General features: G+C 40.9%; 2 protein-coding genes across 2 annotated transcripts in view; both read left to right on the top strand.

The window, feature by feature from the left end:
* The window catches only part of FREM3 (FRAS1 related extracellular matrix 3), a 97514-nt gene that overhangs the window by 22165 nt on the left and 58565 nt on the right, over positions 1-16784 (top strand). The window lies entirely within an intron of this gene.
* LOC122693325 (malignant T-cell-amplified sequence 1-like) lies at positions 15402-16116 on the top strand. Its single transcript, XM_043900844.1, has one exon. The coding sequence runs from the start codon at positions 15523-15525 to the stop codon at positions 16027-16029; it is 507 nt and encodes a 168-aa protein (XP_043756779.1). The 5' UTR covers positions 15402-15522; the 3' UTR covers positions 16030-16116.

The raw sequence follows: 16784 nt of genomic DNA, 5'->3' as shown, positions 1-16784 counted from the left end.
TTCACTTGTTCAGTGAGCTTCAAGGAGCTCCCATCTTCTGTTTAGCAACCAGGGAAGGCACTAAGCCATCCTTAGGGCGGAGCCTCTGGAGACTGGCAGTGTTGCATCTGGAAGAGTCTCTGGCTGGCAGTGACTCAGTTGAAAAAGTTTAGGTAGACTGAAAATGGCCTTTGATCTCTGCTTCCTGTGATGAAAGAAATGTGGAATATGCACTAGTTGGCAAGGAATTAGGAGAAAAGAAAATGGGTTTCTTGAGACAATGGCAGTCTAGTTTTGTCTTTTTTTTTTTTTTTTTAAGTGACTGGATATAACTATTGGAATTCAATGACTATTTGGGGAAAGACTTGTAATAGATTGCCATTAGTATTCCACTGTACCTGCATATGCCATGTTTTATTTATCCATCCTGTTGATGGATATTTCGGCTGTTTCTTCCTTTTAGCTGTTGTGAATAATGCTGTAATAAACACTGATGTACAAATGTCTATTCAAGTCCCTGCTTTCTGTTCCTTTGGGTATACACCTTAAAGTGGAATTGCTGGGTCTCATGCTTATTTTATATTTCCTTTTTTTAAACAACTGTCAAACTGCTTCCCACAGCAGCTGTAGAAATTTCTCTTTTAATGTTCTGATAATTGTGTTACAATATAATTGGTTTTTACATAATCCTATGCATTTTCTATAATCTATGCATTTACATGATCCTATGCGTTTAGAGATGTTGTTCTAAGAATGGAGACTGCAAAAGGGCTTCCGTGGCCCAAAAATGTCCAGAACCTCTGCACATTGCCTTCTCTTTCATCTAAGGCAAAATAATTTAAATCTGTAAAATCCTGTCAGGTGTTTGGTCTCAGGAACTAAAATGTATAGTCATTACAAAAATAATGATGTTGCATTATCTTAGAAGTACAGTACAAGTGGGCTATACTAATAACATTTTAAAAATGCTTTCAGAGCCAAGTTTTCCTGATTGGTAACATAATAAACATCTTTACCAATAAACATATTCTGAGAAAACAAAACATGCAATTCAATGAATAAGTAGAAGTTCAGGCCTTTAAATATACCAGAACCTAAGGGCCAGTTAGGTGAATACACTTTGAGAAGTGAGACAGTTCCTAAAATGTGGTTGATTTAATCATCTATTTAATCATTGATTTAATCATTTAATCATCTATTTAATCATTCTACTGGAGTTCTCAAAAGAGAGGATGAAATGGTTGGATGGCATGTGACTCAAGGGACATTAGTTTGAACAAACTCTGGGAGATAGTGGAGGACAGGAAAGACTGGCATACTGCAGTCCATGGGTCACAGAGAGTTGGACACAACTTAGTGAATGAATAACAAAAAAAGTGAAAAATACAGTGTTTCAACAATTTGCATCTCTTGTGTAGAGCTGTAGTCAGTGTAAAACATCATGAAGCACGTTCATTCACAATGTGCAACCAACACCCTGTAACCATTACATAGTATCTTACTCTGCCATCGCTATGGGCTTCCTCTAACTTCTGTTTTAAATGAGAAAACTTCTTTAACCACTTAATTTCACTGCCCAGGATTCAGAATATGATTATCATCAAGTGTAGAAAGAGACACACAGCTCGAATTTTAGAATAGGCATGGTCCTGTTCTGACTTGACTGTAGCATCATTCATCCAATTAACAAATATTTATTGAGTGCCTGTCCTACTCCAGACACATGGGATATGACAGGAAATAAGAAAAGACAGTTTCCTCTGCTTTCAAGGAACTTGCAGTTTAACTGGGGATAAGTTAAAAGGCTGTGGAAATGCTATATTATTGAATAAGAGTGAGCTTGGACTGTTTATAATAACCTAGACATGGGAAAAAACCCACATGCCCATCAACAAATGATTGGTTTAACAAGATGTGATGTGTGTGTGTATGAGAGAGAGAGTGTGTTTGTATAGGAATATTACTCATTATACATAAACACACATACATTATATATGTGTGTGTGTGTGTGTGTGTGTGTGTCTGTGTCTGTGTCTATGTCTGTGTCTGTGTCTGTGTGTATTTATATATATATCAGTCCTGAATATTCATTGGAAGGACTGATGCTGAAGCTGAAACTCCAATACTTTGGCCACCTCATGCAAAGAGTTGACTCACTGGAAAAGACCCTGATGCTGGGAGGGATTGGGGATAGGAAGAGAAGGGGACGACAGAGGATGAGATGGCTGGTTGGCATCACCAACTCGATGGGCATAAGTTTGAGTAAACTCCAGGAGTTGGTGATGGACAGGGAGGCCTGGAGTGCTGCGATTCATGGGGTCACAAAGATTCTGACATGACTGAGTGACTGAACTGAACTGAACTGAACTGATACATATACATATATATATATAGTGATCTTTTTTTCTTAAGAGACTTCAAAGCTTCAACAATACTTGTTGCAAGTGATTGATGTTGTTGTTTAGTTACTAAGTCATGTCCGACTCTTTGCAACCCCATGGACTGCAGCACGCCAGGCTTTCCTGTCCATCACCAGCTCCTGGAGCTTGCTCAAATTCATGTCCATCGAGTCAGTGATGACATCCAACCTTCTCATCCTGCTCCTTGGAAGAAAAGCTATGACCAACCTAGACAGCATATTTAAAAGCAGAGACATTACTTTGCTCAGAAAAGTCCATCTAGTCAAAGCTATGGTTTTTCCAGTAGTCATGTATGGATGTGAGAGTTGGACTATAAAGTTAAGCACCAAAGAATTGATGCTTTTGAACTGTGGTGTTGGAGAAGACTCTTGAGAGTCCCTTGGACTGCAAGGAGATCCAACCAGTCAATCCTCAAGGAAATCAGTCCTGAATATTCATTGGAAGGACTGATGCTGAAGCTGAAACTCCAATACTTTGGCCACCTGATGCAAAGAACAAACTCATTGAAAAAGACCCTGATGCTGGGAAAGGTTGACGGCAGGAGGAAATGGGGATGACAGAGGATGAGCCACGAGGGAAGCCCTTTATTGGTCTTTAATAAAAGTTGTGTCCATGAGCAAGAGGGTGTGGGAAGACTCAGTAAATTTGGCACAAATCCAGCAAGCAGAATTTTACTTTTCTTTGAATACAAGTGCTTATATTTCCTGATAGCTCAGTTGGTAAAGAAGCTGCCTGCAATGCAGGAGGCCCTGTTCGATTCCTGGGTCAGGAAGATCTGCTGGAGAAGGGATAGGCTACCGACTCCAGTATTCTGGTCTGGAGAATTCCATGGACTGTATAGTCCATGGGTTTGCAAAGAGTTGGACACGACTGAGTGACTTTCACTTTCACATGTCATGAAGTGAAATGAAGTGAAGTCGCTCAGCTGTGTCTGACTCTTTGTGACCCCATGGACTGTAGCCTACCAGGATCCTCAGTCCATGGGATTTTCCAGGCAAGAATACTGGAGTGGGTTGCCATTTCCTTCTGAAGCAGAGTACAAAATTCATAGGGAATTTTTAAAAGTATCTCTGAGACTTCAAAACTCACAGCCTGTAGCTATGCCCCAGGTCCTTCTCCCTTCCCCTCCTCAGAACTGGTTCACTTTCTTATGCCCCAAGAGTTATTCTGGTTTTGAGAAACCCTGATGGAATGAATCTATTTTCTTCAGGTAGTTAAAACTTCAAAGACTTCAAAATAATTTAAATGTTATTTACTGAATGGAGTCCTGTAGAACTAGTTGTTAAAAGGAGTTTGCATTAAAGGAAAAAAAAAATCCTGTGTTTAAGTTTATTTAAGAAATAATGGGTTTATCAAATAGGTGTTTGTTTGTTTTTTCTTTAATTTAAAACTCCTCAGATGGTGGAGAGAGTTCTCTTAGCTCTTGATCAAAATGAAAGTCTAGAACCACCTGGTATGATCTTTAAACTGTGACCACTGTCAGTGGCCCACAAACCTGTAGATATTTTGCCAAAATTACCACTTTGCCTTTTGGGGGGGTGAGGATTAACATTATGTAAGTTTTGTGTGTGCAATATTATGTTTCTGCTTCTGTATACACTACAGGGTGCTCACCACTAAAAGCTTATTTTCCATCCATCACCATATAGTTGATCCCCTTTACCTGTTTCACCCTCACCTGCCATCCCACTCCAGTCACTCCTCTGGTAATCACTGCTCTGTTCTCTGTATTTATATCTTTGCTGTTGTTTGGTTTGTTCATTTTTTTAAGAATTTATTTTCTTATATTTCACATATGAATGAAATCATATAGTATTTGTAATCTTCTCTTTTTCTTTTTTTTTTTTTTGTTTGCACTGTGTGGCATGTGGGATTTAGTTCCTGACCAGCGATCACACCCCTACCCCTCGTAGTAGAAGCACTGAGTATTAGCCATCGGACCACCAGGAAAGTCCTCGTCCTTGTTGTTGTTCAGTCACTAAGTCGTGTCTGACTCTCTGCAACCCCATGGACCACAGCACGCCAGGCTTCCCTGTCCTTCACCATCTCCTGGAGCTTGCTCAGACTCATGTCCACTGAGTCAGTGATGCCACCCAACCATCTCATCCACTGCATCACTCGCTTCTCCTCTTGCCCTCAATCTTTCCCAGCATCAGGGTCTTTTCCAATGAGTCAGCTCATCACATCAGGTGGCCAGAGTACTGGAGCTTCAGCTTCAGCATCAGCCCTTCCAATGAATATTCAGGATTGATTTCCTTTAGGTTGACTGATTAGATCCCCTTGCAGTCCAAGGGAATACTAAGAGTCTTCTCCAACACCACAGTTCAAAGGCATCCATTCTTCAGCCCTCAGCCTTTTTTGTTGTCCCACTCTCACATCCATACATGACTACTGGAAAAACCATAACTTTGACTAGATGGACCTTTGTGGGCAAAGTATTGTCTCTCCTTTTTAATACGCTGTCTAGATTTGTCATAACTTTTCTTCCAAGGAGCAAGCATCTTTTAATTTCATGGCAGTCACTATCTGCAGTGATTTTGGAGCATATGAAAATAAAGTCTGTCACTGTTTCCATTTTTCCCCCATCTATTTGCCATGAAGTGATGGAACCAGATTCCAGCTCCTTTTCCCAGTTTTTTTTTTATTAATTAGATTGTTTCTCTTACTCTTGTTAAGTTGTATGAGTTTTTAAATATATTTTGGATATTAACACCTTATCAGATAGATGATTTGCAAATCTCTTCTCCCATTAAGTTTTTTTTAATTTATTGATAATTTGCTCTACAGAAGCTTTTTAGTTTAAGATGTAGTTCCATTTGTTTGTTTTTGCTTTTGTTCCCCTGCCTGAGGAGACATCCAGAAAGACAGAAACAAACATACTGCCTATGTTTCCTTTCGGAGTTTTATGCTTTCAGGTCTTACATTCAAGTCTTTAATCTTTTTGAGTTGAATTCTGTGTATGGTATGAGACAGTGGTCTAGTTTCACTTTTTTACGTGTGGCTGTCCAATCTTCCCAACACCCTTTATTGAAGAGACTATCCTTTCTCCATTGCATGTTCTTTTCCCTTTTGTTGTAAATTAATTGTCCAGGTACATCTGGATTTATTTTAGGGCTGTCAGTTCTGGTCCATTTGTCTGTGTGTCTGTTTTGTTTTTCTTGTTTTTTTTTTTTTTTGGCCAAATACCATGCTGCTTTGATTACCATAGCTTTCTAATATAATGTAAATATATAACATTGTGAAACCTCTTTGTTCTTTTTTCTCAGGATTGTTTTGGCTCAGGGTCTTCTGTGGTTCCATGTAAATTAGGGTGGGTTTTTTTTTTTTTTTTTTTGGTTCTATTTCTGTGAATAATGTCATTGAGATGTTGATGGAGCTTATGTTGAATCTGTAGATTGCTGTGGGTAATGTAGATTGCTCTAGCCATTTTAACAATGTCAGTTCTTCCATTCATTCTTACAAGCACAGAATATCTTCCCATTTCTTTGTGTCATCTTCAGTTTCTTTCAACAGTGTCTTGCAGTTTCCAGTGTACAGGCCTTTCACCTTCTTGGTTAAATTTATTCCTAGGTATTTTCTTCTTTCTTCTTTTTTGCCATTGTAAATGGGGTTGTTTTCTGAGTTTACACCCTTGCTCTTCATTTCAAAAATTAAGTTGACTGGAACAGTTAATTAGAAATCATCCAAATGTTAATTTTGGTGCACTGAGAAGAGATTCATGAAAAAGTACTCTCTATATGTAAAACCCTCCAACTTTACGAAGCTCTGAACACAGTTTAGTTTGTCTGCAATGTTTCTCTTCTGTCAACTTGTCACATGTGACAGAGTTGGACTTGGTAATGCCCTTTCCTCTCACTGTTTCACCTGGGCTATTTTCTGATAAAATTGCTTCATGCTGGCAAACACATTTTCTTTGATTCATTAAGCATGAAGGGGTGATATTTTTCTACATAATTTCATCTTTCTTGCTTTAAATTGATTTTCCTTTGTAGCTTTGATTTTTCTCTCCCATGAATTCATTTGTTAGGAAAAAGAGTCCCAAGTAGGGGATTGCTGGTGTGTGAATGATAGGGTTATCTGGAGGGGATCTGTGACATTTCTACAGAGACTGAAGGTCCTAGCCACAGCCTCACAGTTCTAGGACTCACTGACCTGAAAGAACCACCTGATGTGGGAGTGAAGAGAACAGCTCTACTACGACCATTGCCACCAGCCATTTGCTCCTTGTATTCTCTCTTTAATTCCAACCCAGTTCCTGACCTGGCCCAACGTACTCTGCACAGTTTATTGCAAAGTAGCATGGCATAATGGAAAAAACACAGGTTTGGAAAAACTGTTTCACAAGTTACCATTGGGCAAGTTCAGGATGGATGAGTCTTCCTTTTCTTTAAGGAGGAATTCCAAATGTCAAGGAAAATGAGGCCAGTCCAGATTAGTGGTTGGCACTACCTTAGTCATAGTTGTTTAGGAAGAACATGGTATATACATCACATGCCAAAATCTATAAGCCACATTTGATGGGAAGCAAGTAAAGCTAGAAGACTGGAAAGAATTGGGTTCACTCTGATTATCTCTTCCTTTTACATCTACCAACAATCATTTTATTATTTTTCCATTGCACTCCAAGTTGCTAATGTTAATTTGTAGACAAAAATGTGTCATACTAAATATATTTAAACCAGTAGTCCTCCTAAGGATATTAGCGCACTGCTAGCCATTGTTTAGCTTGTATAAAAATTCCTACTGTATGTACCACCTACTGAAAAGAGCTTTTTTAAAAAATTTTTGATGTTTCAATCATTCTGGCAAGCAAAAGAGGAGGGTCCCTACTTCCAGAATTACTTAATAGACATACATTATCCTTGTGACAATATTTGTTTGTCTAATTAAATTACCTGGAAAGTTTTATAGAAACTGAAGTCTGTTCCCAGCCCTCCAAATACACTAATTTGTCTGAAGTAAATCCTACACATCAATGTTTGTTAGCAACTCCATAGGCAAATGTGATGTGTAGTCAAGTTGGAAACTGTGGTAGGCAAAATTTTGAAATAACCCAAGTGTGCACTTCCTATATAACTTTTCTCCCTTGAGTGTAGGTGGGATCCATTTGTTTCTTGAAGTGTGTGTGTGTGTGTGTGTGCACTCATGTACTCAGTCACTCAGTTGTGTCTGACTCTTTGCGACCCCGTGGACTGCAGCCCGCCAGGCTCCTCTGTCCAAGGAATTCTCCAGGCAAGAATACTGGAATGGGTTTCCATTTCCCCCTCCAGGGGATCTTCCTGATCCAGGGATCAACCCCATGTATCCTGGATCTCCTGCATTGACAGACAGATTCTTTACCACTGAGCCACCTGGGAAGCCTATATATTTATATATATGTGTGTGTATGTATATATACATATATATGAAATCTCCACCTTACTAGCACATGCTGGAGAGATTCTCCATTGGCCTTGAAAAAACAAACTGCCATGTTACAAGTAAGCTACCTGCTAAAAGATCCATATGACAGGGGACTTTTGGAGGCCTCTAGGAAGTAAGAGCAGCCTCCAACCAATAAACAGTAAGAAGCTGGGACTCTCAGTCCTACAGCCAGAAGAAGATGAATTCTGCCAGGAACTAGAGAGAGCTTGGAAGCAGATTCTTCCTAGTCAGGAATTTGGATGAGAATGCAGTACTGCTGCTAACATTCTGATTGCTATTTTGTGAGACCCTGAGCAGAGGACTCATCGAAGCCTAGTCTGGACTCCTGAACCACAGAAGCTATGAGATAATGAATATGTGTTTGATTCAACTCCTTAGTTTGTGGCAATTTTTACATGGCAGTAGAGGGCCAACTGGGCTTCCCTGGTGGCTCAGACGGTAAAGAATCTGCCTGCAGTGCAGGCGATGTGGGCTCGATCCCTGGTTGGGAAGATGCCCTGGAGAAGGGAATGGCTACCCACTCCAGTATTCTTGCCTGGGAAACCCCACAGACAGTGGAGCTTGTGTCCACGGGGTCGCAAAGAGTCGGACATGACCGAGTGACTAACACACATAGAGAGCCAACCATGTGATTACAGGGCTGGAACCTTCAGAACCACCCTCCTAACTTCCACAGAAGGGAGAGTGACTGGGTCCATCAGCAATGGTCAGTGACTGGGCCATCCGTGCCTGTGGAATGAAGCTTCCGTAAAGCCCTAAGGACAGGGTTTGAAGAGTTTCCAGGTTGGTGAACACAGAGATTCGGGGAGAATGGCACATCCAGAGATCATGAGCTCCTGCCCTTTCTCATATACGTTGCCCACACATCTCTTCCATCTGATTGTCCTGGGTCACCTTCTCTTGTTACAAACTGATGATCTAGGAAAATGTTTCTCTGAGTTCTGCGGGCCTCTCCATCAAGTTAATTGAAGACGAGGAAGGGGTTCATCGGGACCGTCAATCTGTAGTCACTGATCAGATGCAGAGGTGACAACAGTGACTAACTTCTAAAGATGGCATAGGTGGGGAGGGGGGTGCAGTGTTGTAGGACTGAGTCCTTAACCTGAGCGCTCTGGTGCTATTTCCAGGTAGACAGTGTCAGAACTGGGCCTCCCAGGTAGGGCGAGTGGCCAAGAACCCACCTGCCAGTGCAGGAGACGTAAGAGACACGGGATCGATCCTAGGTCAAGAAGATCCCCTGGAGGAAGGCACAGCCGCCTGCTCCAGTATCCTCACCTGGAGAATCCCATGGACAGAGGAGCCCGTCGGGCTCGAGCCCACAGGGTCGCAAAGAGTCAGGCACGGCTGAAGTGACTTAGCACACAGCCCAGCAGTTATCAGAGCTGTGTTAAACGGTTGGACACCCAGCTAGCGTCGAGGAACTGTTGGATGGTGTTGGGAGGAACACACACTGGAGTTGGTGTCAGAATCATAACAAGCATGGTCTTTGCCTCAGTCTACCCACCTCACAAGATCCAATATCCGAAGGGACTGAGGGGCTGAATGGGCTTTTTTTCTATATTCCATTTCATCTGCCAGCTTCATTTTCTATTGTTCATCATGGCTTTTAGAACTCTCATGTTTTACTATTTTCTCTTCAAGGCAGATAAAAGCACTTTTGAATGAATCGCTTAATTATTTTTAAAATCATGTCTTTACGTAACACCAGGAAAAAAAAAAAGAATAAACAAGGAAGAAATTGGCAACAGTTAAAATTAAGCACAAAATGGTGAGATGCTATGCACAGCTGTAGACTTACACAGAAATATAAAACATGGAAAAAATGTAAATTGTTTGTTTCTCAGAGACTGAAAAAATGTAGCTCCAAGAATTGGATCATTGAAATGAAAATATTAATACTATTAAATTAAAATACAGTTTCATTCGGCCCTCAATTGATTCTTCTGTATAAAAGCAAATGTATGCTGTCTTTACCTCCCTGGTTCCCCTCATCCTCCAAGAGGTACAAAGAGAAACTGCTTTCTCACGGGTCAGAATACTTTCTGATATTCTCCTTGAGCGCGCATAGTTCTAATTATGTAGAAACTAGATCTTTTGTAGGGTCTGACCAACTTGTTAATAAAGAAACAGATTTATAGCATCTTATTTGACCACTTTACTAACCAGTAACCCCTGAAATGAAAGCCAAATTACCCTCTGGCGGCAAATGAATTCCAAGCCCTTTCCCACCCCCTAGAGCATCCAGTTCTGTGCTACTGTGTGCCTCCACATCCCCATCAAGGGCGATGGGATTGTTCGCCCATCGTCACTGAGTATTTGAGAACTGAAATGTTGGTCTCTTGTCAGGTACTTCCACCCATCCTCTGAGCGCCCATTGAATGCATTGGAAATCAAAGGTCTATGTCTTGCTTGATTCATGTAAGCCAAATGCTTAAAGAGATGTAGCAAAGCAGTAACTACAGAAGCCGTCTACTCGGTGAGCATTTACTATTGGGTCGTGGAGTCTGTGACGATTTAGAGTAAAACAAGTGACAGTTCAGAATAGGGAAATGGGATGAGTTTTAAACCCCTCAAGCCTCCGTTGTTTCTCCAGTCCAGGTTTACCAGTGTGGACTTACCTTATTAGTGCTTCTGGCAAAAACCAGAGAGCATTATCTCCTGTTTAATAGTGAGTAACAGGAAAGCATACAAATATTAGTAAAAGAAGTATTCAGACCACAGCAGAAATCAAGACAACAGCACAACAGTGAGCACTGAGTTCACTGACTTGCCAAGAAAGGAAATGAAGAGGTTCAGAGAGGTTCACTGAGAAGAGATGACGGGGCCCATGTACCCCAGAATGAGGCAGCTCATTGTGATGGTGCTATTTAAGGATGGGACACAGGAGCCGGTGCAATGATTCCATAGCATGGATATCATAGATGAAACAAATACCATTGTTCAACAACCAGAAAGACTCTTCAGCTGGGTCTGGTGAGGGTCTAGCATACCAAAGTCATCGGTGGTCTTCAGCTGCTGGGAGGTTTAAGTTCATAGTCATTTATTTTCTCTGGCTGGCTAGAAAAAACTGTGAGTGGTACAGTATCCAATTCTGATATTTCTTAGGCAAGAGCTGCTGCAACTGGGAAATTCTTCTGCAGGCCCTTCTCCTGATTTTCATCCCTGACAAAACCAAGTGACTACAGGATAGGAAAATCATCAAATTTTTAACTCTACAACACTATTCTGATGGGATGCTGGTGGTTTAATTGCTAAGTCGTGGCTGAATCTTGCAACTGCATAGACTATACCCCACAAGGCTCTTCTGTCCATGGTGAAAGGTTGTTGCTGAATGATAAGATGCCAGGATTCTTGGCCTCCAGAGGAGACGAATTCAATCTGGGGCCAGAGACAAGGCTGGATCACTCAGAGCTTTTGTGTAATAAAGTTTTATTAAAGTATAAAGGAGATAGAGAAAGCTTCTGACATAGGCATCAAAAGGGGGCAAAAGAGTACCCCTTTGCTAGTATTAGCAATGGAGTTATATACTCTCCAGTGAATCCAAAGAATGTCTGGAGGTTGTAAAGACCTCACCAGACCTACTCCCATAATTTACATTTTAAGATAACAAAGTTGGCCAGAAGGTTTAATCCAAAGATTGTCCTCAGGCAGGATACATCCTTGTAAAGACCAGACCTACTCCCATAATTTATGTTTTAAAATAACAGAATTAGCCAGAGGGTTTAATCCAAAGACTGTCCTCAGGCAGGATACATTATTGTTATATAGTCACTCACAATCTGCTAATGAAAAGAAAGGAATGTCATAAAACTTAAAAAGGCACCAGATAATTCCTCCCTGGCCATAAAACAATTGACTTGAATCTTGTAGAAGGGCAGATTACCAACAAATAGTTTCATTTACATAGATTAGGGGAACAATACCTGAGTAAGTAGGTTGGGCCATTTGGCAGAACCAACTTGAAGATAGAGTCATAGCTTAAGACAACATTTCCATAACAAAAAGAAATGTATTGATTAACTCAAGGTTTGAGAGTAGTTAGCTTCAGGTGAAACCAGGTGTCATGGCAACACAGCATTTTAAGAGAAACCTCCTTTTAAATTTGTATAGAGAAGAAAAAATATCGCTGGTTTGTTTCCTCCTGCCGCTTAAGAGAGATAAAAATGTCTGGCACTTGCAGCCTATTTCCTCTGTTTGGAGACCCCTGGCCTTCCTGCCTGTTACCCTCTCAATGGTATTCTCCAGGAAAGAATACTAGAGTTGGCAGTCATTTCCTTCTCCAGGGATTCTGATGGGGGGTAGGGGCTAAATTCATGCAATATAATTGTCTTTATCAGCATAACTCCAGATTTCCTTTATTGTAGATTCATTAGTTGTATTAATGGATGGAATAGTGACTGCGCTATAGCATTTGTGACTTTGTTAGCAATTGACCTGACCAATGAAACTATGAGCCATGCCATGTAGGACCACCCAAGACGGAGGAGTCATGGTGTAGAGGTCTGACAAAACATAGTCCACTGGAGATGGCAATGGCAAACCACTTCAGTATTCTTGCCTTGAGAACCCCATGAACAGCATGAAAAGGCAAAAAGATAAGACACTGAAAGATGAACTCCCCAGGTCGGTAGGTGCCCAACATGCTATTGGAGAAGAGTGGAGAAATAACTCCAGAAAGAATGAAGACATGGAGCCAAACCAAAAACAACTCTCAGTTGTGATTGTGACTGGCGATGGAGTAAAGTCTGATGCTGTAAAGAACAATATTGCATAGGAACCTGGAATGTTAGATCCAAGAATCAAGGTAAATTGGAAGTAATCAAACAGGAAATAGCAAGAGTAAACATCGACATTTTAAGAATCAGTGAACTAAAATGGACCGGAATGGGCAAATTTAATTCAGATGACCATTATATCTAATACGGTGGGCAAGAATCCCTTGGAAGAAATGGAGCAGCCATCATAGTCAGCAGAAGAGTTCGAAATGCACTACTTGGGAGCAATCTCAGAAATGAGAGAAGGATCTCTGTTCATTTCCAAGGCAAATCATTCAGTATCACAGTAATTGAAGTCTATGCCCAAACCATTAATGCCAAAGGAGCTGAAGTTGAACGGTTCTATGAAGACCTACAAGACCTTCTAGAACTAACACCCAAAAAAGATGTCCGTTTCATTATAGGGAACTGGAATGCAAAAGTAGGAAGTCAAGAGATACGTGGAGTAACAGGCAAATTTGGCCTTGGAGTACAAAACAAAACAGAACAAAGGCTAACAGAGTTTTGCCAAGAGAACACACTGGTCATAGCAAACACCCTCTTCCAACAACACAAGAGAAGACGCTACACATGGACATCACCAGATGGTCAATACCGAAATCAGATTGATTATATTCCTTGCAGCTGAAGATGGAGAAGCTCTATACAGTCAGCAAAAACAAGACCAGGAGCTGACTTTGGCTCAGATCATGAACTCCTTATTGCCAAATTCAGACTTAAATTGAAGAAAGTAGGGAAAACCACTAGACCATTCAGGTATGACCTAAATCAAATCCCTTATGATTAAAAAGTGGAAGTGACATATAGATTCAAGAGATTAGATCAGATAGAGTGCCTGAATAACTATAGATGGAGGTTTATGACATCATACAGGAAGCAGTGATCAAGACCATCCCCAAGAAAAGAAATGCACAAAGGCAAAATGATTGTCGTAGGAGGCCTTACAAATAGCTGAGGGAAGAAAAGAAGTGAAAAGCAAAGGAGAAAAGGAAAGATATAACCATTTGAACACAGAGTTCCAAAGAATAGCAAGGAGAGATAAGAAAGCCTTCCTCAGTGATCAATGCAAAGAGATGGAGGATAACAATAGAATGGAAAAGACTAGAGATCTCGTCAAGGAAATTAGTGATACCAAGGGAACATTTCATGCAAACATGAGCACAAAAAAGGACAGAAATGGTATGGACCTAACAACAGAAGCAGAAGATATTAAGAAGAGGTGGCAAGAATACACAAAAGAGCTATACAAAAAAATAATCTTAATGACCCAGATAACCATGATGGTGTGATCACTCACCTAGAGTCAGATATCCTGGAAAGTGAAGGCAAGTGGACCTTAGGAAGCATCACTATGAACAAAGCTAGTGGAGATGATGGAATTCCAGCTGAACTATTTCAAATCCTAATAGATGATGCTGTGAAAGTGTTGCACTTAATATGCCAGCAAATTTGGAAAATTCAGCAGTGCCCACAGGACTGGAAAAGGTCAGTTTTCATTCCAATCCCAAAGAAAGGCAATGCCAAGGAATGCTCAAACTCCTGCACAATTGCACTCATCTCACATGCTAATAAATTAATGCTCAAAATTCTCCAAGTTAGGCTTCAACAGTACATGAACTGAGAACTTGCAGATGTTCAAGATGGATTTAGAAAAGGCAGAGGAACCAGAGATCAAATTGCCAACATCCATTGTATCATAGGAAAAGCAAGAGAATTCCAGAAAAACATCAATTTCTGCTTTATTGACTACACCAAAGCCTTTGACTGTGTGAAAGTGAAAGTTTAGTCACTCAGTCATGTCCGACTCTTTTCCACACCATGGACTATAGCCTACCAGGCTCCTCAGTCCACAGGATTTTCCAGGCAAGAGTACTGGAGTGAATTGCCATTTCCTTCTCCAGAGGATCTTCCTGACCCAGGGATTGAACCCAGGTCTCCCACATTGTAGGCAAACACTTTACCGTCTGAGCCACCAGGGAAGTCCTGGTGGGGAAGACTGTGTGGATCACAATGAACTGTGGAAAATTCTTCAAGAGATGGAAATACCAGACCACCTTACTTGCCTCCTGAGAAATCTGTATACAGGTCAAGAAGCAACAGTTAGAGCCGGACATGGAACAATGGACTGGTTCCAAATTGGGGAAGAAGTACATCAAGGCTGTATATTGTCACCCTGTTTGTTTAATGTATATGCAGAGTATATCATGCGAAATGCCAGGCTGGATGAAGCACAAGTCAGAATCAAGATTTCTGGGAGAAATATCAATAACCTCAGATACGCAGGTGACACCACCCTTGTGGCAGAAAGCAAAAAAGAACTAAAGAGCCTCTTGAAAGTGAAAGAGGAAAGTGAAAAGCTGGCTTAACATTCAACATTCAAAAAACTAAGATCATGGCACCTGGTCCCATCGCTTCATGGAAAATAGGGAAACAATGGAAACAGTGACAGACTTTATTTTGGGGGGCTCCAAAATCACTGCAAATGGTGACTGCAGCCATGAAATTAAAAGATGCTTGCTCCTTGAAAGAAAAGTTATGACAAATTAGACAGCATATTAAAAAGCAGAGACAAGGGCTTTGATTGATTGCCGGGTGTGCTCCGTTCTCCTCTTTCTGCTACTAGAATGATGGCTCTATCTGTCTTCCTTCTCTAATCCCGCCCTTTCAGCTACCGGCTCTGGATGGGGATCGGTAACCCAGAAAGGGCCAGCAAAAGCTTTGACGTGTTTAGAGGATCGGAAGTAGTCAAATGTCTCTGAACACCGTAAAGTGCAGCTGGCTGTCTCCCTTTCCAGATAAAGACAGCAGCTCCGACTGTCAGTGCCGGCCTTCCTCCTGTAAGGGGATCTGCCGGACCCTTGCTAATTCAGTTTTTCTTCCCCATTCCTGGCCCTTCCCTATCGTCGCCCCCTTCACCTTGGATCATGTTCAAGAAATTTGATGAAAAAGAAAATGTGTCCAATTGCATCCAGTTGAAAACCTCAATTATAAAGGGTATTAAGAATCAATTGATAGAACAATTTCCAGGTATTGAACCATGGCTTAATCAAATCATGCCTAAGAAAGATCCTATCAAAATAGTGCGATGCCATGAACATACAGAAATCCTTACAGTAAATGGAGAGTTATTATTTTTTAGACAAAGAGAAGGGCCTTTTTATCCAACCCTGAGATTACTTCACAAATATCCTTTTATCCTGCCACATCAGCAGGTTGACAAAGGAGCCATCAAATTTGTACTCAGTGGAGCAAATATGTGTCCAGGCTTAACTTCTTCTGGAGCTAAACTTTACCCTGCTGCAGTAGATACGATTTTTGCAATCATGGCAGAAGGAAAACAGCATGCTGTATGTGTTGGAGTCATGAAGATGTCTGCAGAAGATATTGAGAAAGTCAACAAAGGAATTGGCATTGAAAACATCCATTATTAAATGATGGGCTGTGGCATATGAAGACATATAAATGAGCCTCAGAAGAAATGCACTTGGGCTAAAAATGGATATTGTGCTGTATCTGTGTTTGTGTTATGTGTGACGGCATGAATACAATACCTCTGTGGTTATGCTGAATAAATTCAACAGATGCTAAAATTAAAAAAAAAAATAAAAAGCAGAGACAATACTTTGCCCACAAAGGTCCATCTAGTCAAAGCTATGGTTTTTCCAGTAGTCATATATGGATGTGAGAGTTGGACAACAAAAAAGGCTGAGTGCTGAAGAATTGATGCTTTTGAACTGTGGTGTTGGAGAAGACTCTTGAGAGTCTTGAGAGACTGCAAGGCGATCAAACCAGTCAATCCTAAAGGATATCAGTCCTGAATATTTTCAGTCCTGAATATTCACTGGAAAGACTGATGCTAAAGCTGAAGTTCCAATACTTTGGCCACCTGCTGTGAAGAACTGACTCATTGGAAAAGACCCTGATGTTGGGAAAGATTGAAGGCAGGAGGAGAAGGGGACAACAGAGGGTGAGATGGTTAGATGGCATCACCAACTTGATAGACATGAATCTGAATAAGCTCTGGGAGTTGGTGATGGACAGGGAAGCCTGTTGTCCATAGGGTGGCAAAGAGTTGAACATGACTGAGCGATTGAACTGAACTGACCTAACCTGACCATAACAATAATGAGGAACAGGAATAGAAGCTGTATAATTCATCTGGATAGAATACTCCCAATTAACTTCT

The sequence above is a fragment of the Cervus elaphus genome, chromosome 5, assembly GCF_910594005.1.
Source record: "Cervus elaphus chromosome 5, mCerEla1.1, whole genome shotgun sequence".
Lineage (NCBI taxonomy): Eukaryota > Metazoa > Chordata > Mammalia > Artiodactyla > Cervidae > Cervus > Cervus elaphus.
The sequence above is the reverse complement of the archived record's forward strand: the minus strand, read 5'-3'. Positions and strand labels throughout refer to the sequence as shown.